This window comes from Peromyscus leucopus, chromosome 10 (assembly GCF_004664715.2).
Source record: "Peromyscus leucopus breed LL Stock chromosome 10, UCI_PerLeu_2.1, whole genome shotgun sequence".
In the NCBI taxonomy this organism is placed as follows: Eukaryota; Metazoa; Chordata; class Mammalia; order Rodentia; family Cricetidae; genus Peromyscus; species Peromyscus leucopus.
Window position 1 is genome coordinate 23102805 of NC_051071.1, and position 18982 is coordinate 23121786.

Consider the following 18982-nt stretch of genomic DNA (forward strand, 5'->3'; position numbering starts at 1 on the left):
CAGGAGGTATAGATGGGACTTCCAGGCAGAAAGAAGTAGTAGTAGGAAATAATCGGGACACAGAGGAGATGCCAACAAGATGTGGAGAGGAAACAGGAGGTTCAAGATGAAAGATTAACGCATTAATATAGATGCGTTAATTTAAGTTATAAGAGCTAGTGGGACAAGCCTAAGCTAAGGCCAAGCTTTCATAATCAATAATAGCTCTCCATGTCATTATTTGGGGCTGGCAGTGGAAAAGAAAGTCTCTACACAGAGTAGAGATCTGATCACTGGTGAAAGCCACTTGCCTATGCAATGCTGACAAATATGCCCATGATCAAGGTGCATAAAGGACAGGGTACGTCCACCACCAAAGAAAGTCTGAGTTCCCAAAAGTCAATACAGCACCCTGTTTATATAGTAGTGGGGGTGGGGAACAGTACCATAATGCATTCCTTTTATTAAAAGAAAAGAACATTGAGAGATTGATCTACACAAGTCAAGGAAGTGAACACATTAAACTGTACTTGATTTATGATCATTTATTTATACTCAAGTCATTCTTGGTTTCAAACTTTTGCTCTTTTGATTTGAGAGACTGACAGGCAGCAACCAAATTGCAATTTCCATTTTACCAAGAAAGGAGCTGTTTAATGCTGTAGGTCAAGTTATACCAGCATGAAGACAATGTGCAGCTCAACCATCAGGGTTATACTTCACTGCTTCATCTAAGCTAAGTCTACTTAAATGTTTATGTTCGCATACAGCACCCACTCTTGATAGTCTACAATCAACTATATATACAAAATAATATTTTCTTACAAAAACATCATTTCTGTGTGTAGGAGGCAGGGCTGGGTCACTGTAAATTATCCATTAACTTCAGTTAGTTATCACAAAGTGTCCATCTCTGACAGACACAGATTCTATTCTCAAGCAAGCATTTTTTTAAGTCAGATTTGACACTCTGCCGAGGTCAGAATATCTTAAAAACAGAGACCCCAAAGTTAAGAACTCTTTGGTGAATAAGGCAAAAAATCTCATCATAGGTATATAGTTAGACATATTTCAATGTATTTATAGTTGTATTCCTCAAAATAAGAAGTTATTGCTATTTAGTATAATTGGCTCAAACCTCTTAGTGTGAAGCTTTCCATAAATAAATCTAGTTTATAAAAAATCATCATACTTCTACAGGTTTTTAATAGGCCCCAAACTATGCCTTGGCTTAATCTCTGTTGCCCCAAAAAGCATACAGGTAAAGAATATGTGAATATTTAGAAGTTTACTATCAGGGCAACCACCAAATAGACACCTCCCAAGCCATCACTTCAGTAGTAAAACACAACAAATCTCTGAGTTTATTGTATAGCTCTTATTTTTAAGATACACATTGTTCACTCAAACAATAAAAAAATATCTAAAATGATAAAAAATTGAATGCAGATAGAAATAAATTACACTGAATATTTGTGATTTTTGAATTTTACTTTTATTTTTAATTGGGTACTCATGAGTTCAGGTGCTTCAAAAGTCAGATGTATTAGATTCTCCTTGAGCTGGAGTTTCAGGCATCCTAAAGTGGTCCTGGGAGTGAAACTGGGGTCTAGCTCTAGAAGAATAGCACATGCTCTAAACTGTTGAGCCACCTCACAAGCCCAAATATTTGCAAATTTTAACATATCAACACATGGCAAATAATTCCTTCAAATATTTTTGAAAGGTCTTTGAATGACTCTGTCCCCTAACTGGGATAAACCCTATGGGCAAAACAAACTGTAAGGAAATATTTCTCTATTCAGAAAGTTCCCTATTGGTGGTGGGAGGAAGGGAAGCTACTCTTGTGCAAATGACCACAGTACCAATGCTACTAGGCCATGCCTTTGCAGAGGTGACTTGTCTGGTGGGGTGGCCAGTAGGCAAGATAAGAGAGTGAAGCCGGGCAGTGATGCACACGCCTCTCATCCCAGCACTTGGGAGGCAGAGGCAGGAGGATCTCTGTGATTTCAAGGACAGCCTGATCTACAAAGCGAGTTCCAGCAAAGGTGCAAAGCTACACAGAGAAACCCTGTCTTGAAAAACAAAACAAAACAAAACAAAAAGAGAGTGAAAAACATGAATCAAACAAAGCAGAACAACAGGCAAATGTAGAGTGGGTGCCTGCTCACTGGACACTTATGCTACCTCTCCGCTGTCTTTTTTACCCCCTGTGGAAAATACACAGGGATTGAAATTCTGACTTCCAAGGCTAGCTAATACCAACACATTGTTACCAATTGTAACTAACGAGAGAAACACAGATTATCTCTGATATTTGGTTTACCAAGCATCTCAGTGTCAGTGTTTAAGCCACTCACTGACTATCATTTGGCTGGAGAAGAGGTCATTCTTCAGCCTCTCTCCCAGCAGGGAGCTGAAGACCTGCCAACTTTGGCCATCTCCTCGCCATCTGAAGTCCTGACTACAGCCCTTGGTCTTGCTAGTGTACTACCGCACACCATCTGAAGGACACTTTGCTAGCCTTATCACCCCCTTCTGTTTCTCCTTCAGTCACATTCTCTTATTGTTGATTTTCACTAGTAAATTATTTCAACTCCCCACACACTACTACACTGTTATAACATTTTTTTAAATTTATTGTTTTACACTTTAAATTAAAATATAATAATTACATCACTTCCCTCCTTCCCTTTCTTCCCTCCAGATCATCCAATGTACTCTTCCTTTCAACTCATCCCATGCTCCCCCCATGCTCAAGTTGATAGACTCTTTTTCTTTGGTTATTATTGTTATATACATATATGAAACCCATATGATGTTCATATTTATGTATATATGGTCAAACACACACATATATCCCACTGAGTCCACTTTTGTTCTTTGTGCATATATAGTTTCACGTAAAACCACTTTGTATTAGAAAATCAGGAGGCTCATCAAGCCCTTGGAGATGCTAATTCTTCTTCCCCCAGTAGTCATTAGCTTCCTGTAGTTCTGTTTTACGTTCTTTCTTAAAAGAACATACTTGAGGGACTTTAGAAATGGTTCATGGGTTAAGAGGACTGACTGCTCTTTCAGAGGACCTTGGTTTAATTCCCAGCACCCACATAGCAGCTCATCTCCATCTGTGACTAGTTTCAGAGGATTTGACACCCTCTTCTGGTCTCTGATGGCACCAGACATGCAAGTGGTGCACAAACATGTGTACATGAGGCACAATGTCTGTACCAACACAAAAACAAAAAATACTCTTGACTTTCAAAAGTGTCTCCATTCTCATCAGATGGAATCATACCTCATGGTCTCTTTATAAATGCACTACCAGTCACACATAAAACTTTGTAACCCTTTTCCTTGAATACTATCCATTTGCAGTCAGGGCTGAATACACAATCCTCCACAGTTATTCATTTCTAACACGTTGACCTTGCCCTTTCAGGTCTTTCAGGGCTACCCATCTTCAACGGAAACTTCCTTTCCTCTTCTACTTATACATTTCAAGAGTTTCACAATGTGTTGAAGGGAAATTTATGTATGTGCATATCCCTGGTTCAAGTTTTAATGGAGTTCCAAGACTCTCAAAATTGGAACACAACTGGTACTCCTATATAATCATGAATGCAGATTTAACCTGCTGCTTATAAAGCCTGTGTTACAGAGCCATCAAGCATGCTCCAGAAGCACACAAGTTTACAGACATCACAAATTAGCCCTGCAGTACTCACATGTGCTCCCCTAGATACCTATGTCAATATAATCCAGAAAGCCCGGTCTCCCATAGGGAAGATACTGAGACATGGAAGCACTGACCAGCTCTCGGGTCTCTGTTCTCTTCTAAGCTGCCTTCTATGTCTTCAACAATCACCCAATTGAGTTGTAATCCCCTGGTCTATTCCAGTGAGAATGCACCTTCATCAAACACCCTTCTGGAGAGCCACACCCATATGGTCCTAATAGCTTCGGGTACAAGAGTAATTAATTAATGCTTCTTATTAAGTTAGGCAAGCATTCTTCCTTGATAACGACTTCCAGTTTGCTTCTTTTCATAAAGTGGGTCTGGCTTTTTGTGTGCCAAGGATGCTCCCTGGGAAAAAGAGAGACCTCTCTTCCTGTCTAATTTGCTTTTGAAAAATATTCAATTATGTTTCTGCTTTAATTCACTTAGTGATGAAAAGTAAATGAGCCCAACAAACGTGTTAGATTTGTCTTGGAAACAGAAACAGCTTTGCAAGAACAAACGAAGTTAAATTAAAATAAGTGACTCTCCACCGTGGCAGAATGGAATTTTCCCCTCCAAACTTCATCACATCTATGAAACACAAGGCAGACAAACACAAGGTAGAAACACAAAAACAAAAATGCCTTGGTAAACAGCAAGTCTCACCTGCACCCACCCCCATAACTACAGATGATCTATGTGACAGGGCCCAGGCATGACTATGGAAATCATGCATGCCCAATATTCCACCTTCATAGGCAGAGTGGCTGGGACTGCCAGTCACACTGTCCCGATGGGTGTTCCACCTACCGTTTTTGCAGATGGGGCAGCACTGATCAGGCTCGTACACGGGGTCCACACATTCCGTCTGGGGACACGCCGACACTGTGCACAGCACTTCACCATTGGCTTCACAGCGACACCGCTCACACGGAGACACCTGAGACACAAGCCCATGATCAGGGTCACACCTCCCACAGTCCTTACCCTATAAAGTCATATCTTTATTTTTATGAAGGTATGAGGACACCCAGGTGTTTTAGGGATGACATTTTTTTAAATGCCTGGGCCCAGTATTTTTTCAAATGTGGACACAAGCTCCTGCTGCTGTTGCCTGAGGTGTAAATAAAGGCATTCTCTGGGGCTACCCAGCCGCTCAGCGCTCAGCTCTAGTCAGGGCAGCACTCACTGAAGGGACTTCTTTAAAAGCATCTTTTGAAGAAATATTTCTGTTGCTTCCAAAATCAAATTACTACTGATTTCTTGCTCAGCAAAGCCTTACTTTTCCATAGCCCTGTCAACTCTACACTTAGTCTAGCATGGATTGTTCCCAATATTTCTCAGAACAGGGGGGACAGGAAGAAAGGAAAGCATAAGACACTCACATGGTCCTCCAACGGCAGAAGCCCCATGCCAGGAGCTGCATGACCTTGATGTCCCAGAGCTCTTATAGCCACACTAAGTGCCCTCCTGAAATGGTTGGCCCTGTACTGGAAAAGGACCTGCGACTTAGAGGCAGTAGGCCCCTTGTCTTCACCAGATATCCTAAGGGATCAAGGTAAGATGCCACAGAGGACTCTTGACTGGAGGTCCATGATGCCTGCCCCTTCTCCAGTGTCTCACAGGGTCATTCCTTCATGACATCATTGGTACCATGTTCTTCAGGAACCAAGGCTTTGAGTGGTATCAGGGTCTCTCTGTCTGTCTCTTTCTGTCTGTCTCCCTGTACCCCTCCCCCGTGTGTGTGTCTGTTTCTTTCTCCTTCTCTGTCTCTTTGTGTGTGTGTGTGTGTGTGTGTGTGTGTGTGTGTGTGTGTGTGTATAGAGAGAGACTTAAACATTTCACAAAAGCCCAGAATAAAATGTTGGCCTAGTTTACAAGTTAAAACCAAGTTTACAACAATATAAAGGCGCAGCTTCAGTTTTAAGAAGTATTTTTGGCACAATATAGTGTGGGAGATTTTGTAATGTTTCTGTGGTTGTCATTGTTTTCCTCTGTTTTTCCTGGCTAGAGCACCGTGTCTCTGTCTCCAGAGCAGATGTGGACAGCAAGCAACATAAGGAAAATATTCTGAGTTTTAAGAGCAAAGACCTTGAGTTGCAAGAAAAGCAGTCAAGTGCATGTCAGATCCCTTTAACTGGAAGGACTTCAGGCAGAAGCCAAGAAGCCCAGATGGCATGGATTAGAGATGCAGAGCCACGCTGCCCCAAGGGAGCAGAGCCTACCCAGCTTAGGGCAGTAGAGTTAGCAATGGGCAGGGAGGTCACATATCTGCATATGTCCTTAGGAAGCTGCTCAGTAGCTAGGTACCCACCCTTTACCTGGGCCATGCTCTAGGTAGAGAGGATGAAGTTTAATGTGGGATGGATTTAAAGGGGACAAAATGGGCCCTATGTCATGTTCCTAGGCAAAATGTGCACCTAAAGATCAGACTGTTCTCAGTATGTAGACAGGTGACCTTTGGTGAGTCCATCTTTCCACAGGAAGCCTCAGTTGGCCATGGAAATGAAGTTCGCTACCTCCAGGGCAAGGTAAAACCTCCCCATGTGAGGGCTGTAGACACATATGACGATTTTCTGAAAAGTCCTGCAGTTTTATCTAAAATTTGATCGGGGGTTTTGCTGTCGTTAAATATTTACAAGTCTGACTCAGCTATTTAGGGATTTGTTCATTTCTCAAAAACCAGAATTAATACTCCATCAGGGTTACTGTGAGTGTGCTCCTCTCCAGTCTCCTTTCTACCACCCATATCTCCTGTCATCAGCTCCCACTCTGGGGCTGTCTTTACTCCAGTCCCAGGCTCAGGCCACCCAGGCTCCTACAAAGAGAGGGTGGTGAGAGGAAGTTTCAAATTTCTGTTGGTTCACCGAGTTGCCCTAGGCTCTGCCGGGTACCATTGTCAGAAGGTCACAGGCCCCTAGTTCCTAAGGTATCAGTCTCTCTTGTGTATTAAGACTCAGCTTCACCTCAGAACTGTGGGTACAGTGCTCATGTTCCTATCTCCCACAGGACAATACAGTCTGATACTTCCTCCCAAATCACACATCTTTTTGGCCAGCTAGTTTCCACACTCCTCTGGGACCATCCGTCAAGTTGCCACTCCTTGTGTTGATTCCTGGTCATCAATTAAGCTACAGGCAGTCAACCAGCCATGCCTCGGATTAATGCACCTCCTGATTGTGAAGCTCAGTGATACTTAGCATCTGAGCCTCTTGGCTTTCACTCTTCTACTCTTCCCTGGTGCAGCCTTGTGCCCCTTTTAAATCTCACACGGAATCTACTTCTGCTGACTATAGAGCCAGCTGAGATGTGTAGATCAAAGCATGGATAGAGCTGGGGCCTTTCCTCCAGTAAGCCATCACTCAACTCTATCCCTCGACCTGCGCTATGGCCCTCTTCCAGCATATAGAATGCTGCTAAGTTTAAAAAATAAATTAAATAAAACAAGATAAAGAAAATGCAAACCAAACCAAACCAGTGTTTCTGGGACCTCAGGAACCAACCAAGGAAGTTGTAAGCATAGCACATTCAAAAAGTGACCCCTGTGATGGGGACCCAGAAGGACGCAGGCTAGATCTTCTCACACCTCTGGCTCTGACCCAGACTGCCCATCCTCCCTACTAAAACCAACTCTGTTTAGCAGCCTCAGGCACTGCAACACACCGGGAGCGATCCCAACATGCGTCAATAAGAAGAGTATGGCTTTTCCCAACTGCGAGTGAGAATGAAGACCTTCTCTGTTCATGCCACAACTCCAGCTGCAATTTCAGAAGTGTGAACTTCTCCTGCCACCTTTTTCGAGAGTGAGGATAAGATGGTATTTGGTTTGGGGTGGTGTGTGTGTGTGTGTGTGTGTGTATGAACAAATAGTGTAGCTGGACCTGGCCTCTGCTGGAAGAGCTCTAATTTCACACGGCTGGTCGTTGTCCCTTATCCACATGGCTCTGTAGTTACCACGTGGGTTATGCTTGCAAGCAGCAGCTCCTTAAAGGGAATCTAAGAAACATACCCTAAACACAAAGCAGAAATTTTTTCAGTGGCACAACTCTGACTACAGCATACACAAGAAAGCATAAATAAATACAGTAATTCAATGGTAATAAAAGTACAGCAGTCATAATTAGGGGTGCTCTCACAGTACTCAATAGTTATGTGTGTGCCTCTGTCACATGTACAGCAGTAGCAGGGACTGTACAATAAAAACTGAGGCTGTATCATTTAATTCAGTGTAAGTCGGTGTGGTGGTTTGAAAGAAAATGGCCCCCAAAGGAAGTGGCCCTATTAGGAGGTGTGGCCTTGTTGAAGTTGATGTGGTACTGTTGGAGGAAGTGTGCCACTGTAGGGGCAGGCTTTCAGGTGTTTTTTTTTTTTTGGCTCAAGCTTTACTTAATGTGACACTAAGACAACTTTCCGTTTGCTGTGGAATATTAGTTGAAGAAGTGTTACATTTGTTTATGCTGTGGAACATTTTGTTAATAATACAAAGATGTGTTGCATTCTTTTATGTTACATTTGTTTAACTCCATGAAGCTGTGTTACTTTGCCTGACTAAAACACCTGATTGGTCTAATAAAGAGCTGAATGGCCAATGGCAAGGCAGGAGAGGGATAGGTGGAGCTGCCAGACAGAGAGAATAAATAGGAGGAGAAAAAGAGAGAAGAGAAGGAGTGAAAAAAGGAGGAGTGAGGACATCAGGGGCCAGCCACCCCAGCTACACAGCAAGCCATGGAGTAAGAAATAAAGAAAGGTATATAGAATAGAGAAAGATAAAAGCCCAGAGGCAAAGGGTAGATGGGATAATTTCAGTTAAGAAAAGCTGGCTATAAATAAGCCAGGCTAAGGCCGGACATTCATGAGTAAGAATAAGTCTCTGTGTGATTATCTGGGAGTTGAGTGGTGGGTCCCCCAAAGAGTAAAGTGTGGGGAAAAATCCCAACACCTATTATTTCCAAGATGTAGGACTCTCAGCTGTTTCTCCAGCACCATGTCTGCCTGCATGCCACCATGTCCCACCATGATGATAATGGACCGAACCTCTAAACTGTAAGCTGTTCATTAAATGTTTCCTTTATGAGTTGCCATAGTCATGGTCTCTCTTCACAGCAATAGAAACCCTAACTAGAACAGTGGGCAATGTAGTTAATACATAAAATTAGTCTTGAGTATAAAATAAAGACCATAAAAATGAACACTGTACCTTACACATAAACTAGGTGTCCCCTAATCACTTCCTACAAGACCCTCCCTCTTTTTTTTAAGTTTGTTTGTTTTTGTTTTTCGAGACAGGGTTTCTCTGTGTAGCTTTGTGCCTTTCCTGGATCTCTCGCTCTGTAGACCAGGTTGGCCTTGAACTCACAGAGATGTGCCTGCCTCTGCCTCCGAGTGCTGGGATTAAAGGCATGCGCCACCACTGCCCGGCGACCCTCCCTCTTAAAGAGTCCATCTATCAACACCAGGAGGATCAAGTTTCAAATATGTGCACCCCCACAAGATGGCAAGTTGTATACATTTTATACTAATGAACTTGAGTTGAATTAGGTGTCTATCTGTATGAAAGTCTGCCTTGGTCAGTTTGTAACTGCAATTCTAATTACTAATAGCACAAGAGGGACCTGTAGAAAGTTCCTTAAATTTAAATCCTGTTCTTGCTTATATCTCTAACTTCTTTCCTGTGGCAAAAGGAATATTCTTCTTCTCTTCTCTTCTCTTCTCTTCTCTTCTCTTCTCTTCTCTTCTCTTCTCTTCTCTTCTCTTCTCTTCTCTTCTCTTCTCTCCTCTCCTCTCCTCTCCTCTCCTCTCCTCTCCTCTCCTCTCTTCTTTCCTCTCCTCTTTCCTCTCCCTTCTCCCCTCCCCTCTCCTCTCTCCTCTCTCTTCTCTCTCCTCTCCTCTCCTCTCCTCTCCTCTCCTTCTTCTCCCCCCTCTCTCTTCAGGGTCTCACTATGTAACTCTGGCTGTCTTGAAACTCACTATGTAGACCAGGCTGACCTCAAACTCACAGAGACCCACCTGCCTCTGCCTCCTGAGGGCTGGATCAAAGGCATGCACTACCATACCTAGCTAAAAACCAAGAAATGTTTCCAGATATTTCCTCCTGCTCCTTCTGTCTGCACCACAACATTCTCTCACCACATCACAATTGCCCCCACTCGGGAATACAGCTCTTCTTTCTTAAATCAATTCAAATGCATCTACCTTCTATGCTGCAGGAAAGGGGCACTGACATAAAAGAGTGGTAAGAGTTATGTGTGTCAACCACCCTGTCATAATTAGTTCCCTCTATTATACTCCGTGTCCGGAGGTTGTCACTAAGAACTATTGGAGTGGATACCATGAAATCCCATTGTGGCAAAAGGCAGCACTTCTTGGTGCCTAGGGACCAATTCCATGCTAAATGTAGATGCTAACTCAACAACAGACAAATGGGAGGGATGAAAATCCCAGAACGATTTCCCCCAATGATTGTAATGCTTTGGTTGATGGGATTAATTTAAGTTGAGAGAAGTATGAGTTAATAGGCTTCAGCTCAGCTCTTTCTCCACTAAAACTTCTCATCACAAAATAAAGCCCCACTTCACCATTTATTTGATTAGTTTATCCGTTTGTCTTCCTATACTCCAAAGTGTTCATTCTGCAATTACACAAAACAAGGTTATCATGAAAGCAAAGAGATATACCAAAACTCATTCCCCCTTCTTTCCTAATCATTTCTTCTCCAAAACTATCTTATTTAGATTGCTGACTGTGGAGCAGAGGAAACCATATGGACAAGAAGACAAAGTTTGAGACACAGATCCTTATACAGAGAATGCCCCTACCAGGCTGGATGGACATAGCTATAATGCAAACACACAATAGTAGGTTAGAGTCAGCATGCAGAGAGGGAGGGATACAAGCAAACACACCGGGGCATGGGATCTGTGGTGATGGACATCCTCCAATCATGGTTCTTGCATAGTAATACAAAGTCCACCTGGATCTACACTAACAAACAACAATGCATTCAATCCTACTTACCTGCCCTTCTGAATTCACAGACTGCATTACAAAGCTCAAAGACAGTGCAGCCAGCCTTACATTTGTTTTGTCGTTGCTGTGCCTCCATGTTTATTACCGGGAACTGAACAACTCACTCAATTGCTGGACTTTTGGAGATTGAACCACAGGGTGGTGCTATTAGGAGGTGATGGACTTCAGGAGGTGGGTCTAGTGGATGCCTTGGACCAATTGAGACATGTGGAACCTCAGTCTCTTCCTTACTCTCATCTACTCTCTGGTCCTGAAGTGAGCAGCTTTGCTCTCTGTCCCCTGCTCATGTGATTATGTGATGCCTTATTTTAGGCTCAAAAGCATCATGGACTGAAATCTCCAAAAGTGTAAGTTGAAAGAACCTCTCTTCTCCCCCATCCAAGTACTGACCAGGCCCAACCCTGCTTAGCTTCTGAGATCAGGTGAGTTTGGGCACATGCAGGGTGGTACGGCTGAAAACAACCCCCCTTTCTCTTTATAAGTGAATTGCCTTGGGTATTTTGTTACAGTGACAAATACTGAATCATAGAAAAGCAGTATTTAGTTCATTTGATTGCTATGGGAGATGAAATGAATGAAGACACACAAGGCTCAATAAATTGCAGTTGTTGCAGTTGACATGATCATGATGGAACTACATCCAGAGGGTGCAAGAAATTCTATAAATCAATTGTGAATTATTTTTACAAATTGAAGGGAGAAACAATCAAAACAAATGGCATGGCAGAGACAGTCTGAATGGTTAATATGTATGAAATAATATGCCATCTGATATAAAAAAAAATCTAGGAAGCTCAAACAAATGAGAACATATTCATGAACACTATACTCATATGGTGAGAATGTAGAGGGTATCAAGTTCAGACAAACAAGAATTCTTTCCTTTTCTGGTTTGCAAATGGGAACTAGGGCTTTGGGTCATGCTATCCAGGAAGCAACCAGAGAATAATAGAAGTGAGAGAAATCTCCCAGCTTTTCTCTGTCTCCATCCCATTCCTTAGGGGGCGGTGATCAAGGACACTCTGCAGCTAACTCCAAGGGACTCTCGGAACATGTTCTCCCTGGCTGTCAGCTTGCCTACAGGATGAGGGAATTTGGGGCCTCCTTTCATTAGCTTATAAGATCTACCTCATGGATAGGCTCTGTAGTTGTTCAGACTGGAAGAGCATAGCCACCCCTTGGGTCCACCAGCAAAATGCCTTCCATCTGGGCATACGCCCAAGCCCGAGCTGCTGACCTTGTGGCACCAGCTAAGCTGAGGACTAGAACCTTGGCAGTTGATAAAAATAGAACTGAAAGACAGCTGCCTGTTAGTAAGAGACCTGATAAGCCTTGTGTCACAGTAATCGCGAGGAATCCGGGACACAGCAAAAACATAGGAATAATCATGCATGAAACAAATGTGTGAATCTCAAAACCACTGTCAGGGACAAAGCAAGTTACAAAAGAACAGATGTGGCATCTCATGACACGTGCACATAAGCACCAACCCTCGTGTGCTCGCGCAACAAAAGGCGTGGTTCATGGGCGTGTGCATGTGGGAAAATGAGAAAGCCAACACAGGAGGCTAATTTACCTATCTCCTTGTGGCAGGAAGGGAGAGGAAGGACCAAGAAGGATGGAGAGGGAGGTTTATCTGTATCCTTTCATCTCATTAGAAAATGGGGATTAGAAACAAATATGGTTAAAAAAAAAAAAACAGCATTTGAGAGAAGCATATGGTACCTACACATCTAACCATTGCTTATGCCTGTTGGTTATGTTTTATATGGGATCTTTTAAAAATGCACCTTTTTATGTCAAAACATAAAAATACATTTACTGCATACTTAACTTATGCTAGGAAATACCCGCAAGCCCACTCATCACTCCCACCAGTAACCAGCTGGTGGCGGCTCTATTTCTCTGGGCTGCATCACTTCTACTAGGTGCAAACACAGTGGAAAGAGTGCTATGGCTTTCCATGCTGCTCTGCTGGGCCCCATCGGGGGTCTGCCTGACCTTGACCACAGGAGACGGACGGAATTAAAGGATGCTCTACAAACTGGGCAGGTGGAGCACATCTGTTATGTCAGTACTCAGAAAACGGAAACAGGATAACTGCAGGTTCCAAGCTAGCCTGGGCTACAGAGCAAGACCCAGTCTCAAATCAAACATGAAGACAAGCAAATAAATGATGCCACAGATCTCTAGGGTGTGGGGATGACGTTGACACTTAGGTTCTCAGCATGCATAAGGCTTTTCTGGGCCCTGGCATCACCGTCCCAGATGAATGCCACAAGCAGAAGAATCCCGTGTACTCATGCCCCTGAAACAAGAGGGAAAGGCCTTGCAGTAACCCATATGTCAGCCTCCTGCAGATGGCCAAGGAGAAATTCAAAGCTGAATGTGGTGGTGGGGAGGTCTCTAGCCACAAAGATGAAAAATTTTCCAGCTTTCCCCAAGCAAGAACAAGGAAGGGTCAGGACATAAAGTCAAGGACATCAGGAAGTGTTGTTGTTGTTGTTGTTGTTGTTGTTGTTGGTGGTGGTGGTGGTGGTGGTATGATGGTTTTGTCTATATGGTGACTGCACAGTGATTTGGGAAGGCAAAGTAAGGCTGGTCACACTTCTTGTTGAACCTCTCTGCTTTCATATGACAAAGCCGGGAGGAAGAAGGTATCTAATAAACAATTAAGGTCCAATCAGAGCACCACAGTGCCTGACACACACACAGGGATACACCCAATTATCTCCTTTAGTGTGAGAGCAAGATTGATAACCAGATATTGAGTCCAAGCCCAGTTCTACCCAACTGGCTGTGCAAACTAGGACAGGTGACTTGTGTATCAGTGCCACATCTAAAAGATGGACTTAAACCATCACTCACAATATGCTTAGGCACTAATAAACATAAATTGCTATGGGATATTGACCACAGTTAGAGAAGGCTAGTGTTGTGTTCTCTCACTATTCAAAAATCTACAAATACTCAAGTCCTTTCTATAAAATGGAGCTATATTTGCATGAAGCTATGTAATCCTTCTGCACATTTAAACTGATCTCTAGGTGACTTATAATACCTACTTGTATCAAATTTTCTATAAATAGTTGTCTGACTATATTATTTAGGGTATGATAACAAGAAATTTAGGTGCAAATCTTTTAAGAATTTTCAGTGCACACTAGATTGAACTCACAATGCTAAGCCCATACATAGATGGCTGGGTAAACTCTGAAATGTTGCCCAGCCCAGATTTTCTTCTCACCAGTCCATCCAGGTCTGTATTTTCACCGAGAGTCCAAAAACTTAATTTTCCGAAGAGCAAAACCATCCAGAACCACTAATAACCACTAACAGGTGCTTATGCTTAATTTGTAGGTGTTACCAGGGAGAGACTTTCCAGAAAGGAAGTGATCATTTGCAGAGCATCTGGAGCTGGACTTTCAGATATCAGGAGTCAAAAGTCTGCAGGGCGAGCTATAGTGCAGAAAGAATGAATGCGTGACTTTCAGAACACATCACAAGAAGCCTAATCATTTTTAGTGTTGGAAATAAGGACCTGAGGGACAGAGGGAAGAAGAAGGATGAGAACTGAGTCAAAAACTAAGATTCTAGCTTGAGTCCATTGGGGGCTGGTGGAAGGGGAAGTCAGAAGTAGCCCTAGGATTAGGATGGGGTGGTCTCTGAGAACTGGGAGCCGGCATTCACTAGCCTCGATGGATTTGGAAGACTCCAGATGCTTCCAGGAGAAAGCTGGCCTCCACTATAGTATGGAAACTCACAAGTACAGGAGTCATTCAGGTATTTGGGCACCTAGGATACTGGACATAGCAGGCGCCTCTGGTGACCAGGGTTCCCAAAGGAGCTGGAAAAGACAGCTGTCAAGAGTAAAGCCTCTAACACCATCTGGAGCTGCAAAGAGGTGGACAATCATTCACAGGCATGGGAGCTAGGATACTACTCCCAAGAAAACACAGGACCTTCAGCACCTCATACAGTTGGCTGGATTCTGCAAAAAGAAATCAGGCAGCAAGGATAAGGTACTCTTCTCAACAACCTGATGCTACAGAAATCTTTCGTCTCTAGGGTAAATGAAATCTGCCCTGGTGTTATGGGAAAAACCACTGGATCACTGAGTAATTACCCACAGTAATGGGATTTCTGAGAACCTCAAAGACCAGAACATTCTAATAGAAGTTCAAGCAAAAACTAATAAGGACAACTATTTCCAACCATCTTCTGTTTCAAGGAGTCACAAGTTAAAAGGAGTGCTCCTAGACTAAAGCTCATGATCTTCCAGCTCTTACATGGGAATTTGGTCAGTTCCTTCTGTCCCTGCTGTCCAGTTGTCCTGATGAGCTCAGACTCCAGGCAAGTTATTAGACGCAAGGAGGAGAAGCAGAGGGTTTTCCGTGTTGGTTCTGGAGGACTCACAGCGCCTCAAAAATCACTGCCACAGTTTTGTCACCAGGTGGCGAAAGTGTCCTTTCTAGATACTCAATCTATCAAAACTGTCCAGTTCACTCTGGGCATGAGCAAGTGCTCTTATGTGTGAATATCTCATTAACTTCTGGTAAGCTGGAACTGCATTATTCAGAGATGGAGCAAAAATCGGAAGTGATATCCTTGACTTGGCTTTGACAGTGTGAAAAAAATACACCCAGGGATCTGGTCAAATGTCTAACTCAGGTCTGGTCTATAGATAAAAACCTTCACTTGCATGAAATCAGAACACGCACGCACGCGCGCGCGCGCGCGCGCCTTGACTACAATTACCCTAGCTACTCTGCTGGATGTCTTGCTACCTCTAGGACAAGCCTGGAATGGACTCACAGTCTCCTTTTCATTGGTTCTACTCTGCTACCACATTCTCTTCCTGATATTGACTTATTAAACTATTCACCCCCTTTTCCCTGGATCTGGCTGGGAGCAGCAGTCTATGAGTCACAGGGTGGTTCCCATGTCACAGAAATGCTGGTAGGCATCCTCCTGTTTTCTGATGGGTAGTGATCTAACAAGGACAGCACAGGCATGCTCTGCTCCCTCTTGGTGCTTCTGTCTCCTTTCCATGGGAAGGTGATCTTTCCAAATTGGAATTAGATAGCTCTTCATCCCTTCTTCCCCTCAAAGCCAAGCAGCAGCAGCAGCAGCAGACAGCCACAGGGCATTCTGCCTGGCTGCCTGTCCTCTTCAGAGAAGACATTTTTGTCATTCCCTGTCCCCCATGCTCTGTCAGGGAATGGATTTGCACACAAAGGGACTTAATTAACAACTGTCCCCAGAAGCTGTCAGTGTCTGAGAGTCTGGAAGAAACAACACTCCATGGACCATACTATAAATTCACAGAGCAGCCTAGGAACAGGGGTGAAGTGGCACAACATTCTTCTTAAGCACCAAACAGTAACTTGGTAAGATCCTCCTCTGTCAAAGTCTTTCAAATCCTTGTTGGAACAGTTCCTTCTGATTATTGCAGATCCTACAGGAATCTGCTGGGCAGTTCAGAGTAGAAAGTGCCAGTGGTGTTCACATGGCATCTTTATTTAACTTAGAGGAATAGAAGAAAGCCAGACAGCTTTCTCTGCTGACAGTTCAGACATGGTGCCTGCAGACTGATGGATACACAGTGAGAATGGACACATTGATAGAAAAGATGCCACTTCTGGCACACCCCTACCCACCATTGGCAAGAGCATGCCCCTTTGATAGTCTTGCCTGCTCTCTGGCCATGGCAAAGAGCAGGTGGGATGAGTTTTTTCAATGAACATCAAGGTATCAGCCCATTCTCCTTCAAATATGGCCAGCAGCTGGGCTCTGCAAAACCTAGGCAGGTTCCTGCCCATAACCTGAGCAAGTGCTTTTGCTGTCTGCCAGGACCAACACAGGAAAGCTTTGCTTCCCAGAGTGCCAAAGGCCACAGGGCTGTATATAGGCAGTCAGACTCAGAGCCCCCAGCCGCCCGCCTTGGGGACCCTAGATGATATTGAGATTCTTATGAAATAATAACAGTTAGTTTGCTCATCCACAGATTCCTAAATTAAGTCCTTAAGTGATATGTACATGGTCAACTACTTAGAGCCCACTTTTGTGAAAGAAGCCCTTCTTAAAACTTTCACTAAAAGCTAAACCACCTTTTTCTTCAAAACTAACTAACTAACTAATTAACTAACTAATAAAACTAACTAAAAAAAAAAAACAACCCTGGAAGATCCAAATTCTTAAGTAATCCTCAGGAGAATGAAGCAGAGGGTGTACTATTCACTGAATATATGAAGGACTAAAATCAACTATCTTCCAAGGTGTAGGGTATGAAAAGACCTGTGAACTGATCCCCACTGTAGGGAACATAAATTCAATTCAGGGATCATTCAGATAGGAAAATGAAGCCATGACCTAGGTGAATGAAGATGGGGTCTGTAGCCAAGTGAAAAAACTTTCATGCACTGAAACTGATATGCATATATCTTCATACACACACACACACACACACACACACACACACACACACACACACTCACCACAGTCCCATTCTTCCTTTTCATATTCTTACTATGAGATGGCAGCTGAGATGGCCAACGGTGGTCATCTTAAACAGATAATGATGACAATGCACAAATATATGTTCCTTTGGCTTTGACTGGAGCTGGCAGGGCCATGGCAACAGGGATCACACACACATCTCTAAGGTGGCTCTTCTGGAAACCAGTGTGACCACCAGCAGTCCAGCTGTCATGTTAAAGTCTGTCCAAGTGCATCAGCTGTCAATTACTGGATGCTAGAGCTCAAAGCCAGCTCACTGTCTCCACTGCTAGCTCCCTTCTGCTGCCCTTTCCCTCTGACCCAAGCAAGTCCCCTTCGGTGCCACTCACACACATGTAAATAGAGTATCAGCAGTGTTTCCAGGTCACCCAGCCATTTTGTCAGAAGTCTTCACCTCTATGCAAAGGAGCCTACAGGGCTTACCCACGGAGGGACCCACTTTTGCAAGCAGACATACAGGAACCAATATCCCTGCAACCTAACCATTAAAGCATATCCTTCCTCCTTCCCTACTACCCAGGGGCAAGATGATCTTATTTTCTTGGCTTCCTGGAGAGCCCTGGAGCCCCAGAAGCTCTGCCAACAGCAAGAAGCTGTCCAAGCTGAGACGTGAGAGCACAGTTTATCCCTCAGGCCACCCGCCTGTCTTCCTCCAGCCAGAGGGAAGGAACAGCCTTGTCAGAATCCTTTTTGTTTTTCAACTCACCCACATTACATTTCTGTATGCTTGACATAGCTAGGTACCAACAGGTAAATACAACAGTGTTCAGGGCAGTCCAGTTCAGGGCTCCACATGAGAAGGTATATGTCTCACTGGCCACATCCATGGGAACTAAAGACAGCTCTTCTACTATTTGAGGGAGGAAGGACTGTGTCTCCAGAGTGACTGTCACAACTCCTGACACACCAAAAGTAATTAATGAGAACAGTCACTTGCTTGAAACTAATTTGATGGTATTGTACTTGAAGCCTTCTAAAAATACCGAGAAATCTTTGTAAAAGGTACCCCAAATTTGAAGGTTAAGATTAAGGGGGTGTGGTGAAAGTGGGGCATGTGGAGTATCTGTATGGTTGGATACATTGCTTCGGAAATGCCCAGGGTGTGGCAGGTATGGAGAACCAACTAAGGAAGATCATTTTGAAGTACTCTGATCTTCATTACAGAAAGGACAATAAAAGCCGTTCATGATCAAGGGGACCCTAGTGGTGCCTGTCATGGGTGGCTTTGGCAGCAGAGGGGACTCTGAATGTGTCCCCTGTTTCCTGATCTGGCCTAAAGCTGAGACTGACCCCTGGATCTACTTCCTGAGAACACTTGAGAGTTGGACTTAAAGGGTTTTCTATTAAAATTTCCCAATTCAAACTCCAGGGCAAAGAAATCAACCCAGGCATAGGTGTAGCTGCTCCTTCTGGCTCCTCCCACCAGGGAGGCAGGCACTGTGCAGGATCCACTCATCAAACACCAGGCACCAAGAGTGGGGGTTGTCCAGCTGTTTTGCACACAGTAGGTTTCCAATCTAGCTTCTACTATCTGATGCCAGAAACATCCTTCACACCTCTGGTAGGCGTAGGCCATTTTGCCCAGCTTATTATTACTTGAAACTACATTACTAGGCTCCTTCCTGAATGGCAGTGGTACTGGATATATTGACCAGATTAACACTTGCTTTTCCTGTTTATTCTGCCTTTGTTGCACAGTCCTTAGTCACCAGGTCAGTCTGCCTTTGGCAGCTCGAA

At 43.7% G+C, this 18982-nt stretch overlaps 1 protein-coding gene across 1 annotated transcript in view; it reads right to left on the bottom strand.

The window, feature by feature from the left end:
• Vwc2 (von Willebrand factor C domain containing 2) overlaps positions 1-18982 on the bottom strand; it is a 151451-nt gene that overhangs the window by 121111 nt on the left and 11358 nt on the right. The window contains exon 3 of the mRNA XM_028882974.2: positions 4511-4640. Within this exon, the coding sequence (XP_028738807.1) occupies positions 4511-4640 (130 nt within the window). The remainder of the gene's footprint in view (positions 1-4510; positions 4641-18982) is intronic.